Source organism: Podarcis bocagei, assembly GCF_964188305.1.
Source record: "Podarcis bocagei genome assembly, chromosome: 10".
Classification (NCBI taxonomy): Eukaryota; Metazoa; Chordata; class Lepidosauria; order Squamata; family Lacertidae; genus Podarcis; species Podarcis bocagei.
This window is the reverse complement of record NC_138135.1, coordinates 72,633,846-72,652,028: the sequence shown is the minus strand read 5'-3', so window position 1 is coordinate 72,652,028 and position 18,183 is coordinate 72,633,846. Positions and strand designations below refer to the sequence as shown.

Here is an 18,183-nt window from a genome sequence, read left to right as displayed (position 1 = left end):
CTGTTTTAAAGCAAGGGAAGGGGCAGCGGGGAGAATCGCTTCTCCCCGTTGCCGCCCCTTGGTTCAAAAGGGGTCGGGGAGAGCGCACCTTCCCCTCTGTCCCCTCTTTTGAAGCAAGGGGCAGAGGGGAGAAGATCGCTTCTCCCCGTTGCCGCCCCTTGGTTCAAAAGGGGTCCGGGGTGTGGGGGCAAGCTTCGTTTTGCGAAGCAAGCCCATAGGGAAATTCGTCTTGCGAAGCAACTCGAAAACGAAAAAACCTTTCGTCTTGCGAGTTTTTTGTCTCGCGAGGCGTTCGTCTTGCGGGGCACCACTGTACCTAACTTTAAAACCTGCTATGGAGCAGATGATTGTTATTCTATGTAAAACCACAGAATCCAAGAGCATTTGCTTTCTTTATCTCATGACTATAAACAGTACACAGGCAATTCTTGTGCATCTTGTCTTCTTCAAATTCTTCCATTCTTCTTCTGTACCAATTTTTTTTAAAGCCATTTTATGTTTGGAAATATACTAAATAAAGTAATATAGTAGGGATCATTATTTTAATCTGTGCAATTTTACAATTCTCTAAAACTCCTTAAATAGGAAAAATTCAGCACTGAAAGCTATTGATCTTATAGAGAAACACTTTTCAATAATGCATTTTGTATAAATATATATGGTATATTAATTTCACATGCTTTTGTTTTTCATTTACTATGAAACCTGACATTCATTATGTAGGGAAACAGTGTTGCGTCCATGTGTTTCAATTATGAAATCTAGCTAGCCTGTAGTAAGAAGTCCAATATTCTGGATTACCAATTATAAATATGAGCAGTTCATGAATGTTTATACCACAATACTTTTGTCCTCAAGGTGCCACAATACATAGGATAAAATGGCAGAAATGGAGGGAGAACCCAACAGCCCATGGAGTAGGTTGGGCTCGGAGTGAGAGGAACCTAAATTACTCAGTGAGGTTCACAGCTTAATAGGAGTTGAACACTATGCTGCCACACTGGTTCTCGATATACCCAGAAACAACTGAACATGAGTACTACAATTCATTTAACCTCCTAAACATTATACATATTTTCTCCCCAACATATCAACTGAAATTACTGTGCAAGGCACTCAGGTGTGGGTTGGGGTGCTAGTTAAGGACTAGGCCAAAGCTGTTTTAAACATTTCGGAGCAATGTCAAATGCCAAAATACAAGATCTTTTAAGCTGTTAAGACTAGGACTAACATCTACAACAATAATAGCAATTAATATGCAAATATATTGCTGCTCCTTTACAAGTTGAAGGTAAGTAAGTTGCCACACATACACCCAAAAGAAACAAAACACCCCCCCACACACAAAACTTATTACAAAACCACCCAATGAAGGCACTGTTGGCATCTGTGAGTTTTTGTTCTTTTGTTTTTCTAGAATACGGATATGTGAAAGGCTTTATTTAATAAAATCAAAGTGATGGGAATCAAGATGCTTGGATTAATTTCTAGTACTTATTTTATCCATTTGTTACATTAAAAAGTTTTCCTTTGGATTACACTTGATCAAACTCTTACTAACTGCAAACACTAGCTGACAAAACCCACAATTATGACTGAGAGTTTACTGTATTTTTCGCTCTATAAGATGCACCAGACCACAAGACGCACCTAGTTTTTGGAGGAGGAAAGCAAGAAAAAAAATATTCTGAATCTCAGAAGCCAGAACAGCAAGAGGGATCGCTGCGCAGTGAAAGCAGCAATCCCTCTCGCTGTTCTGGCTTCTGTGATAGCTGCACAGTCTGCATTCGCTCCATAAGACGCACACACATTTCCCCTTACTTTTTTGGAGGGAAAAAGTGAGTCTTATAGAGCAATAAATACGGTATTTCATGTAATCCGCTGCAATTTGTTTGAGTAGGCAGTGCCTAAAGTAGAGGCTTCAGGCTTGTAACACTCTGCCAGCCGAGTGCAGATTTGTTCTAAAAGTAGCAGATGTCTCATGGAATATATATAATACGGAAAACATTCTGATTTAGTTTTTCCTCATTTTTTTATTGGCATGGGAGCTTGCAGGGTGGATAAAATCTCAGTTCAAAGATGAATTATTTTTAGACATTGAAATCAAACTTTCTAAACAACTCCCATTACAAACTCTTCCATTTAAGAATCTTAAACCATATCTGTTGAACTCAATAACAAATCCATTGATATAACCCTGCTCACAGGGTTTCGTCATACATTGTTTTTGAAGCTAGGGAAACAAAATTAAACCCAGTCCAATCAACTGTATATTTTGCATGCCAAGATTTCCGAAACAAACATTGCAACAGAGTGCTAATCCTTTGCCACTTCTGTTTTTACTACATAGTGTACCTAAGCCATTTTCATTTGTGCCCAAACATTTTACCTGTTAAGATGCTTTTTATACTGGGCTAATGTACATCAGCCCTCAGTCATGAAGGTTTGATAGCAAGAACTCCAGAGTCTTTGAAGTCCTATGGTGTCCTGGGCCTTTGAGGATCCCATTTTTGTATTGAAGGTCTAGTACAATCTTTTTTAATGCTCTCTTTGTGGGGCAATCAGACACTCCAGAGGCTGCAGCCACAACAAAATGTCTAACTTTTATTTATTAAGAGAGGCTGGCCAAAACATATTAAACCCAATAAGCACTAGATTCAAGATTTCTGTTATCACCTTTCAAGTCCTAAATGGTCTGTGCCTATCATTATCAGTTGGTGTGAGAGCCTTTCTATCAGAGACAGCATAATCACTTAAAAGTAGCAGTAACAGCAAAACACAAAAGAACAGATCCATCAGCTGTAGCTCATCACAGTCAGAAGAACTGAAGGTTTTTTTAAAAAAGGAAAGTCTTTACTCTTGAGCAGAAGACTAGCTAGGAAGCGAATAAGTTGCTCTGTTAAAGCAGCAATTCCAGAGTATGGCTACAGCCACTAAAAACGCCCTTTCCAATCTGAGTCAACAATGCTTTTAGAATACGTACAAGGATCTGTTGTTAATAGCCAGGCAGGCTGATTTTGGAGGAAGAGGTCATTCAAGGACTCAGGTTCCAAACTGCGTTGTTGCCTTTACGGTTACTCAGTTGCAAACATTTGTATCCAAAGGGAATCCAATTTTTACACCAATGGAATGAGTCATTAATATGGAATCCTGTTTAGTACACTGGTGTTAGAAAAAATGCTGGCTGCGCTCTCTTTCCAGAGTTTAATACTGGTATGAAAATAATCAGGAGAAAAGCCACAAGGAACACAGACGGTTGAAGCTCCCCTACCCTCTTTACGGAAACTATTACTCCATAGTTAGTAAAAAGGTGCCTTCAAAATTATGTCTCTGTTTTAAACACTGATTGTCTTGCAAGTCATAAGCTAGTTGACTGTGAAAACATTCTAATAAATGTACAACTCCAAGCCAGCTGGGGTTTACGACAGTGTCATTACACAAATACCACCAACTAAAGACACAAATACCACTAACTAAAGATTGCAATCCTGTGAAGGAAAAGTACAATTTACAGCGTATTTGTAACACAGCAAGTTATGCTAGTATAAATATTGCTTACATTTTTTTTAACTATCCAATGCCTTTACCATACAAAATTGTTTGGGGCACCAATCTTCAGGATACCGTAGCTAACAAAAACACGACCTTATTCTTTTAAGTTTGAGCAGCAGGAAGATTCAGCAGGTGAGCGATTTGCACAGCCATAAACAATAGGTTTTAGCTACAAAAGGACCTATGCAAGAATGCCTCTACTTAAGCCAAAAGGGGAAAACTGCATTCTACTGTTATATAAATTTGTTATTTGTAAGGTAATTTTTTAGCTCGTCCTTCATCATATGGTCCCATAACAGGTTACAATACAAGTATAATAAAACCAATCCAACACAACCTATAAAAGGAGATTAAAGTACAGCATAATTAAAAGCATCCTGGGACCCACAACTTGAGCTGCTCACTTGGTACAGTGTTGAAGAACTATCATCCAGTCACTAATAATCCCTTCTGCAGCAAGGTGCTCAAGAGTGGTGGTAGCTCAACTACAAACATACCTGGAAGCAAATTTTCCCCATCCCCAATATTTTAGTAAAGTTTTCACAGTACAGTGGAATAGTACTCAGAACAAATTGAATCAAAAGACAAGAGAATGAGAAAAGAGGAGGAGGGAAAAAAGAACAGAGCAGTGTTTGAAATTGGCCAGGTGCCAGGTACATTTTGCACCTGGCCACTGACCACCTATAACCAAGTGAAGATGCCTGGCCACCAGAATTGGTGCCTGACATCTCCACCATCTGGAGGTGCATATCTGGGGATCATTTGATCTTGACTGTTTTCACACACTAATACTTCATCCTGTAGAATTATTATCAGTTATCTATTATCTGCACAACCTGTAGCCCGAGCAGGAGCAGTGAAAGTTACAGTTAATTGTAGCTTGTCTTCACTTATCTCACCCCACTGCCCTTCTCACAATTGTGAAGAATATTCTTACGTTATCAGTCCCATGATGAGGCCGGAAACCTAATTGGAAGGGGTTCAAATAGTCTGCATCCTCCAGGCGTGTCTGGAGTTGTTCAGCAATCATCCGCTCAATCACCTTGCCCAGAAATGGGAAGAATTGAGGCTGGGCGATAATTGGCAATAATGGCCGGGTCCGAAGTTTTTTTTTTAAAAAAAGAAATGGTTTAATCACTGTTTCTTTAAGCACGTCGGGGGGGAGGAAAGCATTCACCACCCTACGGACATGGCCAATTGCCCAGCCCAACTTGTTTTTATAAGTCAGAATGGGCAAGGATCAAGGTGGTCAGTTTCACTTGTACCATATTCTCGGTGGTAACAGGTTGAAATTGATTCCATACAACTAGACCAGGCAGAGCTCTGTGTCCCCGCTTCCTGTTACCACGTAGGAGTCTCTCACTTTCCGAATAATATGAGTGATTTTATCTGCAAAAAGAGACTGCAAAATCGCTACTGGAAATCTTGGAGTCCTTATTGGACTACAATGGCAAAAGGTGGTTCTGTTAGACTGCAAACCACCTGAGAGTCTCCTGCTGTAGATGCAATAGGGGCGGCAAACAAAGACCTCTTCGCTGTCGCTACTGCCACTTGGTAGGCTCAATGTTTGAGCTCTAACTTGTGCTTGTTCCGATTCAGAGTGAGTTTTTTGCCACCAGCGCTCTAGCAATCTCAGCAATTCTATCATCACTCTCAGTTCTGAGGGAAAACATGGGGCCATTCGGGCTCCATGCAATCAGAGAGGTTGCTTCGGAGCCAGACAGTCGATAGCCCTGGTTAGCTCCTTATTCCAGCGAGCCACCCCAGGGAATCAGCTAAAGGGCCAACAATATGGGATAAGACATCCCCTACCACTCTCTAGAAGCCATCTGGATCCATTAAGTGGCAGTGGTGGGTCCCACTTCCCTGCTGAGGGGAAGAGTCATGAATAAGTCTAATTGCACCAGGAAGTGATCTGACCATGGCACTTTTTTTTTTGTTTCATTGGAACTTAGTATCAGATCACCTACATCCAGAGTGGTAATCACCAGATCTAAGGCATGTCCACAGCTATGGTTTGGGCCAAACTTATTCAGGGGCAGACCCATGAAGGCCATGCTTTCCACGAAGTCCCAAGCAGCCCCTTGTAAGGTTGTGTTGGCAAGGATTTTTGGGCAGGAAATCCTTGGCGTGGGGGAGAGGCTGGTACATCAATAAGAATCCTGTACTGCCCCTATTGCCCAACTTTAATGTGACAGTCCTTCAGATAGTTTAAGATGGCTATCATATCACCTCTCAGTCTCCTTTTTTCCAGGCTAAGCATATCAACTCCCATAACCATTCCTCATGAGATTTCATTTTCAGACCCTTTATCATCTTGCTTGCTATAAGTTAAAGGGAAAAGGCATAAGTGATCATTAGTTAATGGTCATGCAGAACAATAGCACAGTGAACAACCATATTAAATACACTGCACTACACTTCAAGCAAGCTAAGTTTCATATACACCATGGCCTATACACCATGCCATGAAATAAGAGTACAGACCCAAACACTGATAAACTGGCAGCTACCAATTTGAGTCATCACTTTAAGAAAATATTTTGATGTACTGTTCAAACGTGCTATTAATTCAAATTCTTAATAACTAAAGAAGAATAAATATCTTATTGCTTTTGACAGAGGACCTGAAGATGTTCCCATTTAGAAGACGAAAGCTTAAACTATTAAAATACACAACATTTAACATAATCTGTATATACCACTACACCGCATTGGCTCTCTAAACAGATCATAGTGAAACTCATACAGGATACATCTTTGATGTCATAGAGTCTAGTAATATGAGCAATCTACTAGAAAACAATGCAGGAAAATGCATAAGCTACAGGGGGTCAATTAACTCAGTAAAATACAACTACTGTGTCTTCCAGCTGCACCTAACCATTACTGCTCAATATGTTTATTTTCCTTATATTTTATCTTTCTTCCAATTTGTTAAAGGCAGTGCAAAAAATCCCACCTGACCCCACTACGCATTTTTATTCTTACAACCATCCTTTGAGATAGGCTTAAGGCTAGTAAGACAGTGTGGCTGTCCAAGGTTACCCAATGAGTTTTCCAATGGCAGGGGTGGGTACTTGAACCCGGGTTGCCCAAGTCCAGCTCCAACACTCTAACCTTTATATCACATTGGCTAGGATCACAGTACCTCCAGTGGAAAGACAATATAATTTCAATACTGTCTAGTATCCACTATCACAATACCTTTTTTCCAGAAGATCATTATTTTAACACCATTAATAGCAATTACTACTATTAACCTGAATACAGTTCTCACTTATTCCCACTTCAGCTACCATGCAGTGTTCCACCCTTTCAAGCTACTACATTATGGTAGCTCCAATGTAGCATCAGCTATTTTGAAGCAGGAAGCTCTAACCACATTACGCTTCATATTTCTTCCAGCAAGTCCTCAGACAGTGTTACTACAGCTCAGCAATCACTACAGTTCTTGCTGGTAGCACTACACCCATGCATCCACAATGCTAGTGTCTCCCACTCAAGCATACAGCAAGGCATTTGTGCATGACATGTTTCTGATCTGAATTAGTCTAGTTTTAATATCCAACTACATTCAATTTACCAGTTTTATAATTGCTATTGACCACATCCTTGGGATGCAACACTTCTCACAATTAAGACCATTCAAGTTCTAAAGAGGTCAGTAATAGCTGCATGAACCTGCAGACTTAACCTGCACTTAAGCAGACACATTCTGTACAATCCTTAACACATCCTCCTATAACATGACCTAAGAGAACTGCCAATAAAGTCTGTTTATACAAATTATGCAATTTCTGCATATAATCTTAGTTTAGGGTTGCCATACTTGAAACAGTGAAAATCCAGGCAGAAAACGACACTGTGGGGCATATGGCAACTATAGTTTGCATTATTGACCTGCATTTATAGTATATCTGTTAGAGTGAGCAATGTATTACTCCCAGTCCTTACACAGCAGTTGGAAGCTAAGCTTGCATATCTCCATATTGCAAATAGGGGTGGGGATGGGGGGATTTAGTTAACTATAGGAGTTGTCTCCAAAACATCTACTGAGCCAACACTTAAGGTGAAATGTAAACAAGTTTTGGTTCTTAACTCATTTAGAGGGGTGTTGATAGAAAGGAGTGAAAAGTCAGGCCTTGTGGCAAAGAACTGCAGATTAAGGCTACAGGTTCCAATTGATTTAAAATCTTGAATAATTTTAAGTGCCCACAAGTTAAATTGGGCCGAAGTTTTCAGAAGGTGTTAAGTACTTACAAAAATCACAGAGGGCAGGTGCCATCTTAGAAGACGCATCCCACCTTCCTCTCACCCAAGAGAGAATGAATCTGAGATTATGCTTGTGGCACATGGGTGCATCATCTAAAAGACAAAGCAAGAATGCTGTTTTCTTCAGAGCCACTGTTTTAGTTGTATATGCAAAGTCAGATTGTCAATAATACAATTTTTGATCAATTTTGATACATTTCAGTAGCACTATGCTAGGAATTCTAGTGAAGCTTTGGAGATTTCACACACACACGCCCAAAAAAAATCCTGCCACAAGAAGAATATAAAGTCATAAAGGCAGATTTGAAAGTATATAAGTGCTAGTTATCTTATTGGAAAAATATGTGCTACAGTTTTCCAGATGTTGAATTCTTCATCCAAATGCCATGTCATATTTTTATATGGTTGATCACCTCCTTGGGTAACTTCACAGAATCATATTTATATAGAATATTTCTAACCCACTCTTCATTAACATAATCACAGAACCTGTTACGTAAAAGAAAACTTTAAAACATCAATATTTTAACACATTTAACCACCTCCCAATGACTGTACCTGTACATATCAAGATTGGTCAGGTATTTTTTAACATAAAAAATGTCACATGTTTTGTGGTCTATGGTCCTGTCATGGAGGCATTCAAACAAACTATTAATTCTTGCTTCTTATATAAAAAGTTATATAATCAAGGGACACCAGCTTAAAGATGTATTGTGGTTATCTGTTGGAAAGAGACAATGATGTCCTGTGTTTTACTACAGGCTTGCAAATAACCACTTGCCTGGTTGCCTGATGCAAGTATAAATTACTTCTAGATACATTATCAAGTCTCTTCTTTGAAGCTTCTCTCCAGCATGCAACTTGTCAATGCAAAGGGTATTTTGTGTATGGGCCAATCTATGACATGCACAAATGGCTGCCTGCTACTTCTCACAGCACAAGCATCCAAATGCAGTCTGGGATGCCATGGCTGCCTCTGTTTCCTTCACTATGTAAGCGAGACCTAGCTATCGTCTTATTTTCAGCATAATTATCTGCACAAATTTAGTAGGCATGGGCCTATCTTGCTCTTCTGTTTACCTTTTTTCTGCATGACTTGAGGCAGTCATTTGGAATTCGTTTGAACTGTGAATTCCTGTCCTGTATATTAAACTGTTTAAGATTACCTATCAAGTGGAGAGCTGCAACAATACTTTATTGTACATCCAGTAGGATTGGCTCCTATTCAGAGCTCCAGCCAAGACCAGGAGCCATGTAGCACTGTTTAGGGTTTACACTGGGAGAGGAGGACCTCCTCTTCTCTCTCCCTGCCCACTCCCATGCTGTAAAGTACTGAAGAGTTCAGTTTGGGTGCTGGTTGTCAATCTGTGTTTCATTGCTGTATCTCATATGGGAGGGTTCTGGAGCTCTGAGGAAAGGAAAATCTGTTTTCCGAGTCTCTCCCTCCTGAAACCTCCCCAAATGCAGGGAAGGAAGTTTAATCTTAGGATGTGCAGTTCACTTCCTTCATTCTGAGGCAGTTGCTAAAGTCTGGAACATTTGGTTCACAATGCATGAATCTGCAGAAGAGCAATATCACCCAACTTCAAATCCAAAGAATTAGGTTTTTTGCACATTTTTTTTCCTGATAGAAAATACCATTTAGCTTCAATAGCACGTTCCCTTATGGGAAACAATCAATGAAATTCACAAGGTATGCACAAATAAGTAAATCCATTTTCATTTTGCAATTCTAGAAGCCCAGGTACTATCAAACTTATTTTGGCTACGCCCACATGCTATTTAGCATGCAGTTTGCTCCTACCATGCAAATGCATGCTTTTGTGTAGTGCTACTCGGACTCATTTGTTATCAGTAAAAATACAGCTGTGGCCACTAACACTAGAGAAGTTACAAGAAGCCATACAAGGTGTGCTTCTTATAGTAGCAATTGGGGGGGTTTGAAAATGAATGATTTTTTTTATTTAAATCAGTTTTTTATTTAAATTGGATTTATTAAAATAAAATGCTTTTGGAGGAAAAATATTTCTAAAGATAGTTTTCTATTTAAATTACATTATAGTCCAAAGGCTATTCATCAGGAAAAAAGGATGTTTTTAATTATGTAGCATGAGGCTTTATATGCAATGTTTAAATTTTTTGGTAAATGAGTTCCATTAATCCATTGACAATGTCATGCTCTTCCAGAGGTTTCTGTAAGATTATTTGGGGCAGTTTTTCTAACGAGAAGATATTATCACAGATGCTTGTTTTTGCAGTTCTCAAAAGCATGAATTTGTGTCTGCAGTGATAACATGCCTTTTCTTTACAGGAAAGATGTCTTAAAATAAACATACAGAGTTGAGGGGAAAACCTTAATCCCATTGTTCCTTTGCAAATTATATACACAGAATCTTACCTCTTAAATGCTAAATTACAAAAGTTCCAATAGATTGTTTGGAGTGGAATAGATCTGCACAAGGAGCTAAGTGTGAAGCAGTAAAAATGAAAGTGCAACCTTGTGAGCAGAATACTCCACAAGTCTTGGGATCTTTGTGTAATAATAGTGCAAGTCAGTTTCTTGTCTGTGCAACTCAGACTTGAGGCAAATGCTGAAGTCACTTCAGGGCTGGCAACCTCTTCCCAATCCCACTGGGTTCCAACAACTGCACTAACACTTAACTGTACAGAATAGGCACCTGAATATAGAAGCAAATCCAAAGGGGTGGTGGTGGAAAAAGTAACTGGGACCTGTAAGTCCTTGGCAAGACCTTGAAGTACTTGCCAGTCAACTAATAAGAGTTCACTGGTTCCAGGCCCTGCTTCCCAGGGCTCGCCTGACATTGTCCAAACAATAAAGTCTCCTGCAGCAGGAATTCCCGAAGTTCTCCGCTCCAGTCCTCGGTTCCCCTTTTCCAGCTTCTTTCTGCAAGCTGTTCCAGCCAGGCCTACCAACTGCATGTCTCCCCCTCACCCCCTAGACAAAGGAAGACCAGCCTCTCCAATGCCAGGGCTGCTGGGAGATATAGCCCCTATAAATAGATACCTTATTAAACCCTCCAATATTTTCATAATTACCTATGTATTTCTAATAGTATAACCAAATCAGTAATTTTTTATATAACTGTAAAAACTACTCTGAAAATTTATTATTCCAAAAATGAAACCTTATACCAACAAGAATGAGTCTTTCTGTAAAAAAGAAAAAAGAAAACAGTGATTTAAATCAAGTCTTACTGACTACTGATTTAAATTGTGATTTAAATCAAATCCACCCTGGTAGCAATTCCTTCCATCCTTCTCCAGATCTGCCGTTAGTCAATGTATAATCATGCTTAAACGTCTATTATTCCAAGTCACAAGAGCTCTCTCACCTTCCCATTATGGATGAGTGTGTTAATGCTACAGCTCACTGTTCCACAACAACACCATGAAGAACTATGCAATATTTTACATGTATTCTGCAACCGTGTATATAAAACCACATCAAGGACAATTCATCATGACTCCTACGCACAACTGCACTACAGTGCCCGTTACTAGAGGCAAGGACACTGCAAAGTATCTGGACATTACTTCCAAGAAGTCGTCTGGTCAGGCCTTCCACAGAGAGTTCCCATTAACCCACCCTTCTCCGGGGCCCAATCACACAGGTTCTGAGGATCATGCTGATCACTTGCGTAAGAGTTTATCATCAGTAAGCTAAAAAACATGTTTTGGTGGAGTGATGACCTGAATAGTAATTAGCTCTGGAGCGAGCACTTTCATTTTCTCACCTGCAGACTCCAGGATGAAGTTAGACAACTTGCTTTCAAATGTTGAGTAGTCATTAAAAATTCAGATTAAGAATCTATCAACTAACCTTTAGAAATGCTGAACTAGCCTAGCCATCAAATCCAATACCAACATGGAACTACAACAGTTCCAGATTAGAAAGCATGCATTTTAGCCAAACTAGGAAGTGAATCAATGTGAAACAAGTTGGTTAGAGCATTGTGCTTATAATATCAAGGTTACATGTTTGAACTCTACACAGCTGCATATTTCTGCACTGCAGAGAACTGGACTAGATGGTGCTCAGGATCCCTTCCAGCTCTACAATTCTATTATTCTGAGTCATCTTTTTTCAGTAATTCAGAGTCCTTAATGAAATACACAATAGAATATATTAATTTGGCTACTATATACCACAGCCATCCAACAAACTGGCCAACTATTCCAAATGTAAACCCATGGATTCAATTCTCCACAACTGCCAAACCAAAACGGTAAACTCATCAGAAGAACAAATAATCAGCCAAAGCCATTTTTAAACAGCCACATTTTAGCAGTCCCCTAACACAAAACAGTGATGGGGCCATACAGACCTTACTTGGCAAAAAAATTCACATAGTGGATGCCACTACAAGATAGCCGTAATCAAGGGGTTCCAAAACTGTGCTCTGCAAACTTCATTTAGGTATTCCACAGCATGTCTGTGAAGTTTGTTTATTTCTTATATTGTGTTTCATTCATTACTATTTGAATTCCATAGAATTAGCCCTCATTACTGCCAGCTATGCTTCAGAGGAATGAAGGAACCAAGTGGGACCTCAGATAATGATTAGAGCATGAAGCTAGTGAAATTGCTAACTTGACTTAAAAATACTTTAAGTAGCATTCAACTAACTATTAGAGTAGACTCACTGAAATTAATGAACATGACTGCCTTAGATCCTTCCATTTCAATGGCTCTACCCCAAGTAATGATTAGTTGAATACCACCCCTTTATAAAATCAAGCTTTTAAGTAGGGTGACAATCTACACATTTTATTTATTTCTTATATTTGTTAGCCACTTTTCTCACAGAGTGACCCAAAGCAACTTACCAATTAAGAAGAACCAATCAAAATCTAAAAACAGAGCTATAAACATACAGATCCCAACCCACAACAGGACCTTCAAATTAAAAGCCAAAAAGCTCAGATAAAGAGAAGTCTTTGCCTAGGACCTAAAAATAAGATGGCATCAAGCATGCCACCCTGGGGAAAGCATTCCACAAGCGGGAAGCCACCACTGAATTATCTGATAGCAGAGGCAGCAATGAAGACTCCATACTGTGCTTCTTCAGCCAGTATCTGCCAAAATCAGAGCCTGTGGGGCAACTGAAGTTACCAAAAGGGAACAATGCTAGTTTGGCAATGTAAAATTGAAACCATGAGTAATTCGCTATATGAAAGAATATAAAGACACCTTTCAAACTAGGTGTAATGACCGCATTGCCAGAACTAAAATAGGTACACCAGCAGGCACAAGGCTCTCAGCAGTGGTATGCTTTTTCTGTTAGAACAATTGGCAGGAGTGTTTACTAAAGATAGTGATAGCAGACCAAAACAGGCATGAAGCTCGCAGGGTGATCTTGGGCCAGTCACAGCCTCTTAACCTACCCCACAGGGTTGTTGTAAGGCTTAAACGAAGAGGGGGATGAACCATGTACTCACTGGAGAAAAAGGTGGGTTATAAATGCAATAAATAAGCTCTTCTGCTTAACTGCTTAAGAAAGTTGGAGAAGCCAGCCAGATGAAGATGTCAGTTGCCAACATGGCATCCAGAGATCTCCACATGGTCACAATTGGACCCGTGCCAGTTGCAAAATGCACCTGGTGCCTGGGGAGTTTCTAGCACTGCTTCTCAATTAATCCCTACCCTGTGAGATACATTAAGAGGCTGTTACTGGCCCAAGGCCACCCAGTGAGCTTCATGACTGAGTGTGGTTTTGAACCCTGATCTCCCAAGTCCTAGTCCAGGGGTAGGCAACCTAAGGCCCGGGGGCCGGATGCAGCCCAATCGTCTTCTCAGTCCGGCCCAAGGACGGTCCAGGAATCAGCATGTTTTTACTTGAATAGAATGTGTGCTTTTATTTAAAACACATCTCTGGGTTATTTGTGGGGCATAGGAATTCGTTAATTCCCCCCACCAAAAAATACAGTCTGGCCCACCACATGGTCTGAGGGACGGTGGACCGGCCCACAGCTGAAAAAGGTTGCTGACCCCATCCTAGCCCAACACTCGAACCACTGCAGCACACTGGCTTCATACAGTACTGCTATGAGGCTATATAAATTAAGTAGGTAAATAAATACGGGGAAAGCAAAATGTCACTTAAAGAAGGATCTGAAATATTTTTCTTTAAGTTTGAATCTGTTTTATTCTGGATTGTTTTATTTGATGTTTTAATGATTTCGTGATTTTATATGTGTTGGAAGCCGCCCAGAGTGGCAGGGTATAAATAAAATGTTATTAATATTATTATTGTTGTCATCATCATCATCATCGTGTTGTAAACTGCTTTTATAATTTTTCTTTAAAATACAAAGTGGTATAGAAATTAAATGAATAATAATAATAGTAATAATAATAATAAATTTCATTGTAAATAAAAAGGCTCCTATACATTCCATCGTGGCAACTACAACCTTGGTTTAAGGTGTCATTGAGCACAAATTAGTTTATATATCTGAGCTTCTAACACTGGGACAAATACTTTAGGAACATCTCTCCCTATACCAGTGTCCCCATGTTTTAAGATCTACAAGGGAGGGTGCTTCTTGTCCTGTGACTGGTTGAGGCCACCACTCTGTTTCGATCTCTCTGCTATGGGATGACCCCTCTGTGACCATTACCTTGCCAAGAACACCTGATCCCTTATAATCTGTTAGCGGTCTCCCAATGTTCAGAGGCTTGTAGCTCCCACTGCAGGCCCAGTCCTCTGGAACTCCTCCCTACTGAGATTAGACAGGCTTCCTCACAGCTGTATTTCAGGTTTCTGACAAATACTTTCCCATTTCAGCAGTTTCCACATTCCCTGACCACTGGCTATGCCAGCTGAGGCTGCTGGGAGTTGGAGTCCAATAACATCTGACAGGCTATGGGTTAGGCACCCCTGCCCTAAAAGAAGTAGGGAAAGTGAAATAAAAGTCTTAAGGAAAGAGTAGCATACAAAGTCAGAAGAAAGCAGGATCTTGTAAACCCTTTAATTAAAGTGACTATGTGTGGAATGTTTGGACAAGAGTGTTCAAAACAGCACACAGGCATAGGAGAATGTGAATTGAAGATATTAAATTTCGTCAAAGGAAACTTACACTAGCTCTGAAAATGCAAGCCTATATACAGCCAATACATCTTTAAAAGCCATTTTGTTCTGAACCATGCTGGGAACCAATTGGTTGAACTGTAGTATATAAATCATTTTCCCTACACCTCCACATTTCAATACAGAAACATCTTTGATGTGATTAGGAGACATATTATTAAGTGTTATTTTATTACAGGGACAGGTTACTTAAAAGGAAGAGTCCGTTTCAGTAAAAGCATTGGCCAGTTTTAGCAAGTTTGTTTTACAACAGTGCATTTACAGTACTAAAGCAACCATCTGGCATCACACCCGGAACCAAGTCCACCCACATTAGCACTTTCATTCCTTCTTGCTGTATAAATTCAGGAAAGAGACAGTACTAACAAGCCAAGTCCTCTTGTTCAATTTCATGCACTTAACTAATGAACGCTAAGTTAAGAGCTAGACACATGTTTCCTTATTCCAATAAGGGATTTGTCGAGTTCTTTATAAGAACATTGCAACTGGTTAAGAGAACAGTCATAGTCAATCCCATTTATTTGGTATTTCACAGGAAATAGTAATATTTGTGCATTTCATGTTCTATACAAAAAAAATGTAAGAACTGTAATTAAACACACCTATACACTCAGCTTTAAGCAGTAGATACTCCAAACCAGTGAAGTTTAAAGCCTTACGGAATGTGCATCAGGGTAACTACTTCAAGTCAAGTAAAACATGCAAGCTTTCCCCTCCTTTCAAATCCTTTTCTATTTACCTCAAGAACAATAGAAGCCTTTCAGCCAGAAGAGCCATTCCTCTTTCCCATGCCTCCCCATCCGGGATGAGGAAACCGCTTCCTAAAGCCCACTTCCTCTTCCATGCCTCAGACCTGAAACAACTTTCAACAGCCCCTTGGTCTTTCGCAATATCCTGTAGACACCTCCCTATATTTCAGGAAACCTCTTATTTGTCACTTGCATCAGAATTTTTGTGCTCTGAAGCCATCAGCTCAACCAGAGCTTAACCAGACTGCTTCTACCCCGAAGCGAATAGAACAAAAATGAAATGAAGGCGCACAATAATATTTCCAGTTGGGTTAACCAAAAAGCCCTTCCTTGCCAAAGGCTTGCCGTTCGATATTAAACATTTGCGACAACCTTTATAAGAAGCTACATTGTTTTCAGAATTACAGCTAACTGTCATCCGCCAGCCGGCAGAGTGAAGCAAAAACGAAGGAGCTGTAACGATCCATTTGGATAAATATGGTCATAAGCCGTTATCTATGCACACAGAGATAAGCCTACCAATAAATGGCTGCAAGGATAAAAGAATGAGGATGCTGCTGGAGATTTTGAAGGGGAGGGAAGAGATGATGTTGGCAAGAGGGCTGGCTCCAAGGAAAGCACAGAGGTTTTGCAGTAGAATACAAAAATAGGAACCGGGAACTGAAATTTCGATAAATGCCCGCTGCAACCCCAAGATGCTACTGTGTTCTATATGCAGAGAGAGCACTTTACCTGGAGCAGGACTGCTTCGCAGAACTGGGGAGAAGGAGAAAGGAGATAAGGAATCTCCCCTCTGGCTTCTTACATTTCTATTTGTGGAAGCGGCGGGCAGGGTGTAACGGGGGGGGGGGAGAGGAAGGGTGGGATCGCAAGCACAATGGCAGCAGCCCCTCACATGCCACGGGCATCGCGGAAGCCTCCCCGCCACATGGAGCACCAGCAGCCCTACAGCAAAGCTGAGGGAGCCCATTCACGCCAGAGGCTTTCTCGAGGGGGGGGAGCGGGGGAAGGATGCAGCCCTGCAGGCTCCTTCCAGCTCCCTCCTTCTCCCCACACGGACCCGGGGGCGCGGTATGATGGGGGGGGGGGGAGAGAAACCGACAGGCCAGGATGATGCACCTTCACGGAGGGGGGGGAGGGGGAGGTCAACGGCACCGCCTGACAAGGCGCCCCGCCCTCTCCTCGCCCCACCAGAGACGGAATTCAATACGCACAACCCCCCCCGCCTTCTCCCCACCCCCCCAAACCCAGCGTACCATGAAGTCGGTGGCGAAGTTATCCTCCCCATTGTGGTCGGTGTCCTTCATGGCCTGGACTCGCTGGATGAATTTCCTCAGGATCTCCTCTTGCTCCATCCTCCTCCTCCTCCTCCGCCGCCGCCTGCCCCCTTCCCTCCGCAAAGCGGGAGAGACCCAGCCTGAGGAGACGCCCCGCCAACCGGCTTTCTCGCTGCTGCTGCTGCTGCTTCCGCCGCCGCCGCCGCCCTGGCCCTCCTTCCCCGCCCCGACCCCGAGCACAACCACTTCCCCGCGGCGGCTCAGCTCAGCCCAGCGCCGCCCGGCCGCCCGGCCGCCCGATCCATTCTCCTCCCTCACGGCCCCTCCCTCCCTCGCGAACGCAGCCGCCGCGGCCGCCAACACCGAACGCCGGACGGCGGCGACGCCACTCGCCCTCTGCCGCGCAGGCGCAGCGACGCCCGCTCCCTCCCTCCGCTCCCTCCCACGTGTGGTTCCGCCGCGCCCGAGCTCTCGGGCCCCGCCATTGGCTTCCGCTCTCAGAAGCCCCGCTGGCGATTGGCCTCGCTGCCCGTCAATCCCTTCCTCCTCCTACCTCGGGAGAAACTTCCTTTTCCCCACCCCCACCCCTAGAATTCCCTAGCGGGTAAGGTCTTCCTTGCGCTTGATAAATAGGACTCTGGGATGTACCAATGCGTTTGCGGGGGGGAGGGGAGGGGGAAAAGGTCGCCTTCTGTTTCGCTAAAAGAGACCGCGGGAAGGCAGTGCTCCGTCCTCGTGCCCGGGAGGCTGCAGGCATCTCTGGTTTGCCCGCAGAGAAAGTACCTGCCAGTATATGGCACGTTTAGCAAGCTTATTTAGAGCTCCCTCAACACGTTTGCGTGTACATAATAAGTAAGTCTGGCCTTTAATAGGACTTACTCCCCTCCCTGATGCAGATGGGTAGCCGTGTTGGTCTGCCATAGTCAAAATAAAAAAATTCCTTCCAGTAGCACCTTAAAGACCAACTAAGTTAGTTCTTGGTATGAGCTTTTCGTGTGCATGTGTGTATCTGAAGAAGTGTGCATGCACACGAAAGCTCATACCAAGAACTAACTTAGTTGGTCTTTAAGGTGCTACTGGAAGGAATTTTTTTATTTCCCCTCCCTGAGTGTGACCCCTCCGTTCACAGCCTGCAAGCCCAGGTTCAGACGTCTCGCTCTTTGGAAAAACAAAGTTCCCAGGCCTGCCATCAGGCATGCAGCTAATGGGTCTAAT

General features: G+C 42.0%; 1 protein-coding gene across 4 annotated transcripts in view; it reads right to left on the bottom strand.

The window, feature by feature from the left end:
- The window catches only part of PTPN12 (protein tyrosine phosphatase non-receptor type 12), a 61,847-nt gene extending 44,648 nt beyond the window's left edge, over nucleotides 1-17,199 (bottom strand). For 2 of the 4 annotated variants that reach the window (XM_081210695.1, XM_081210697.1), the window contains exon 1: nucleotides 16,948-17,199. In XM_081210695.1, the coding sequence (XP_081066821.1) occupies nucleotides 16,948-17,046 (99 nt within the window). In that variant the 5' untranslated portion in view covers nucleotides 17,047-17,199. Of the gene's footprint in view, nucleotides 1-7,815; nucleotides 7,921-16,947 lie in introns of all 4 variants that reach the window. The other 2 variants (XM_081210696.1, XM_081210694.1) reach the window with 2 other exon arrangements.
- Nucleotides 17,200-18,183: the final 984 nt, after the last annotated feature.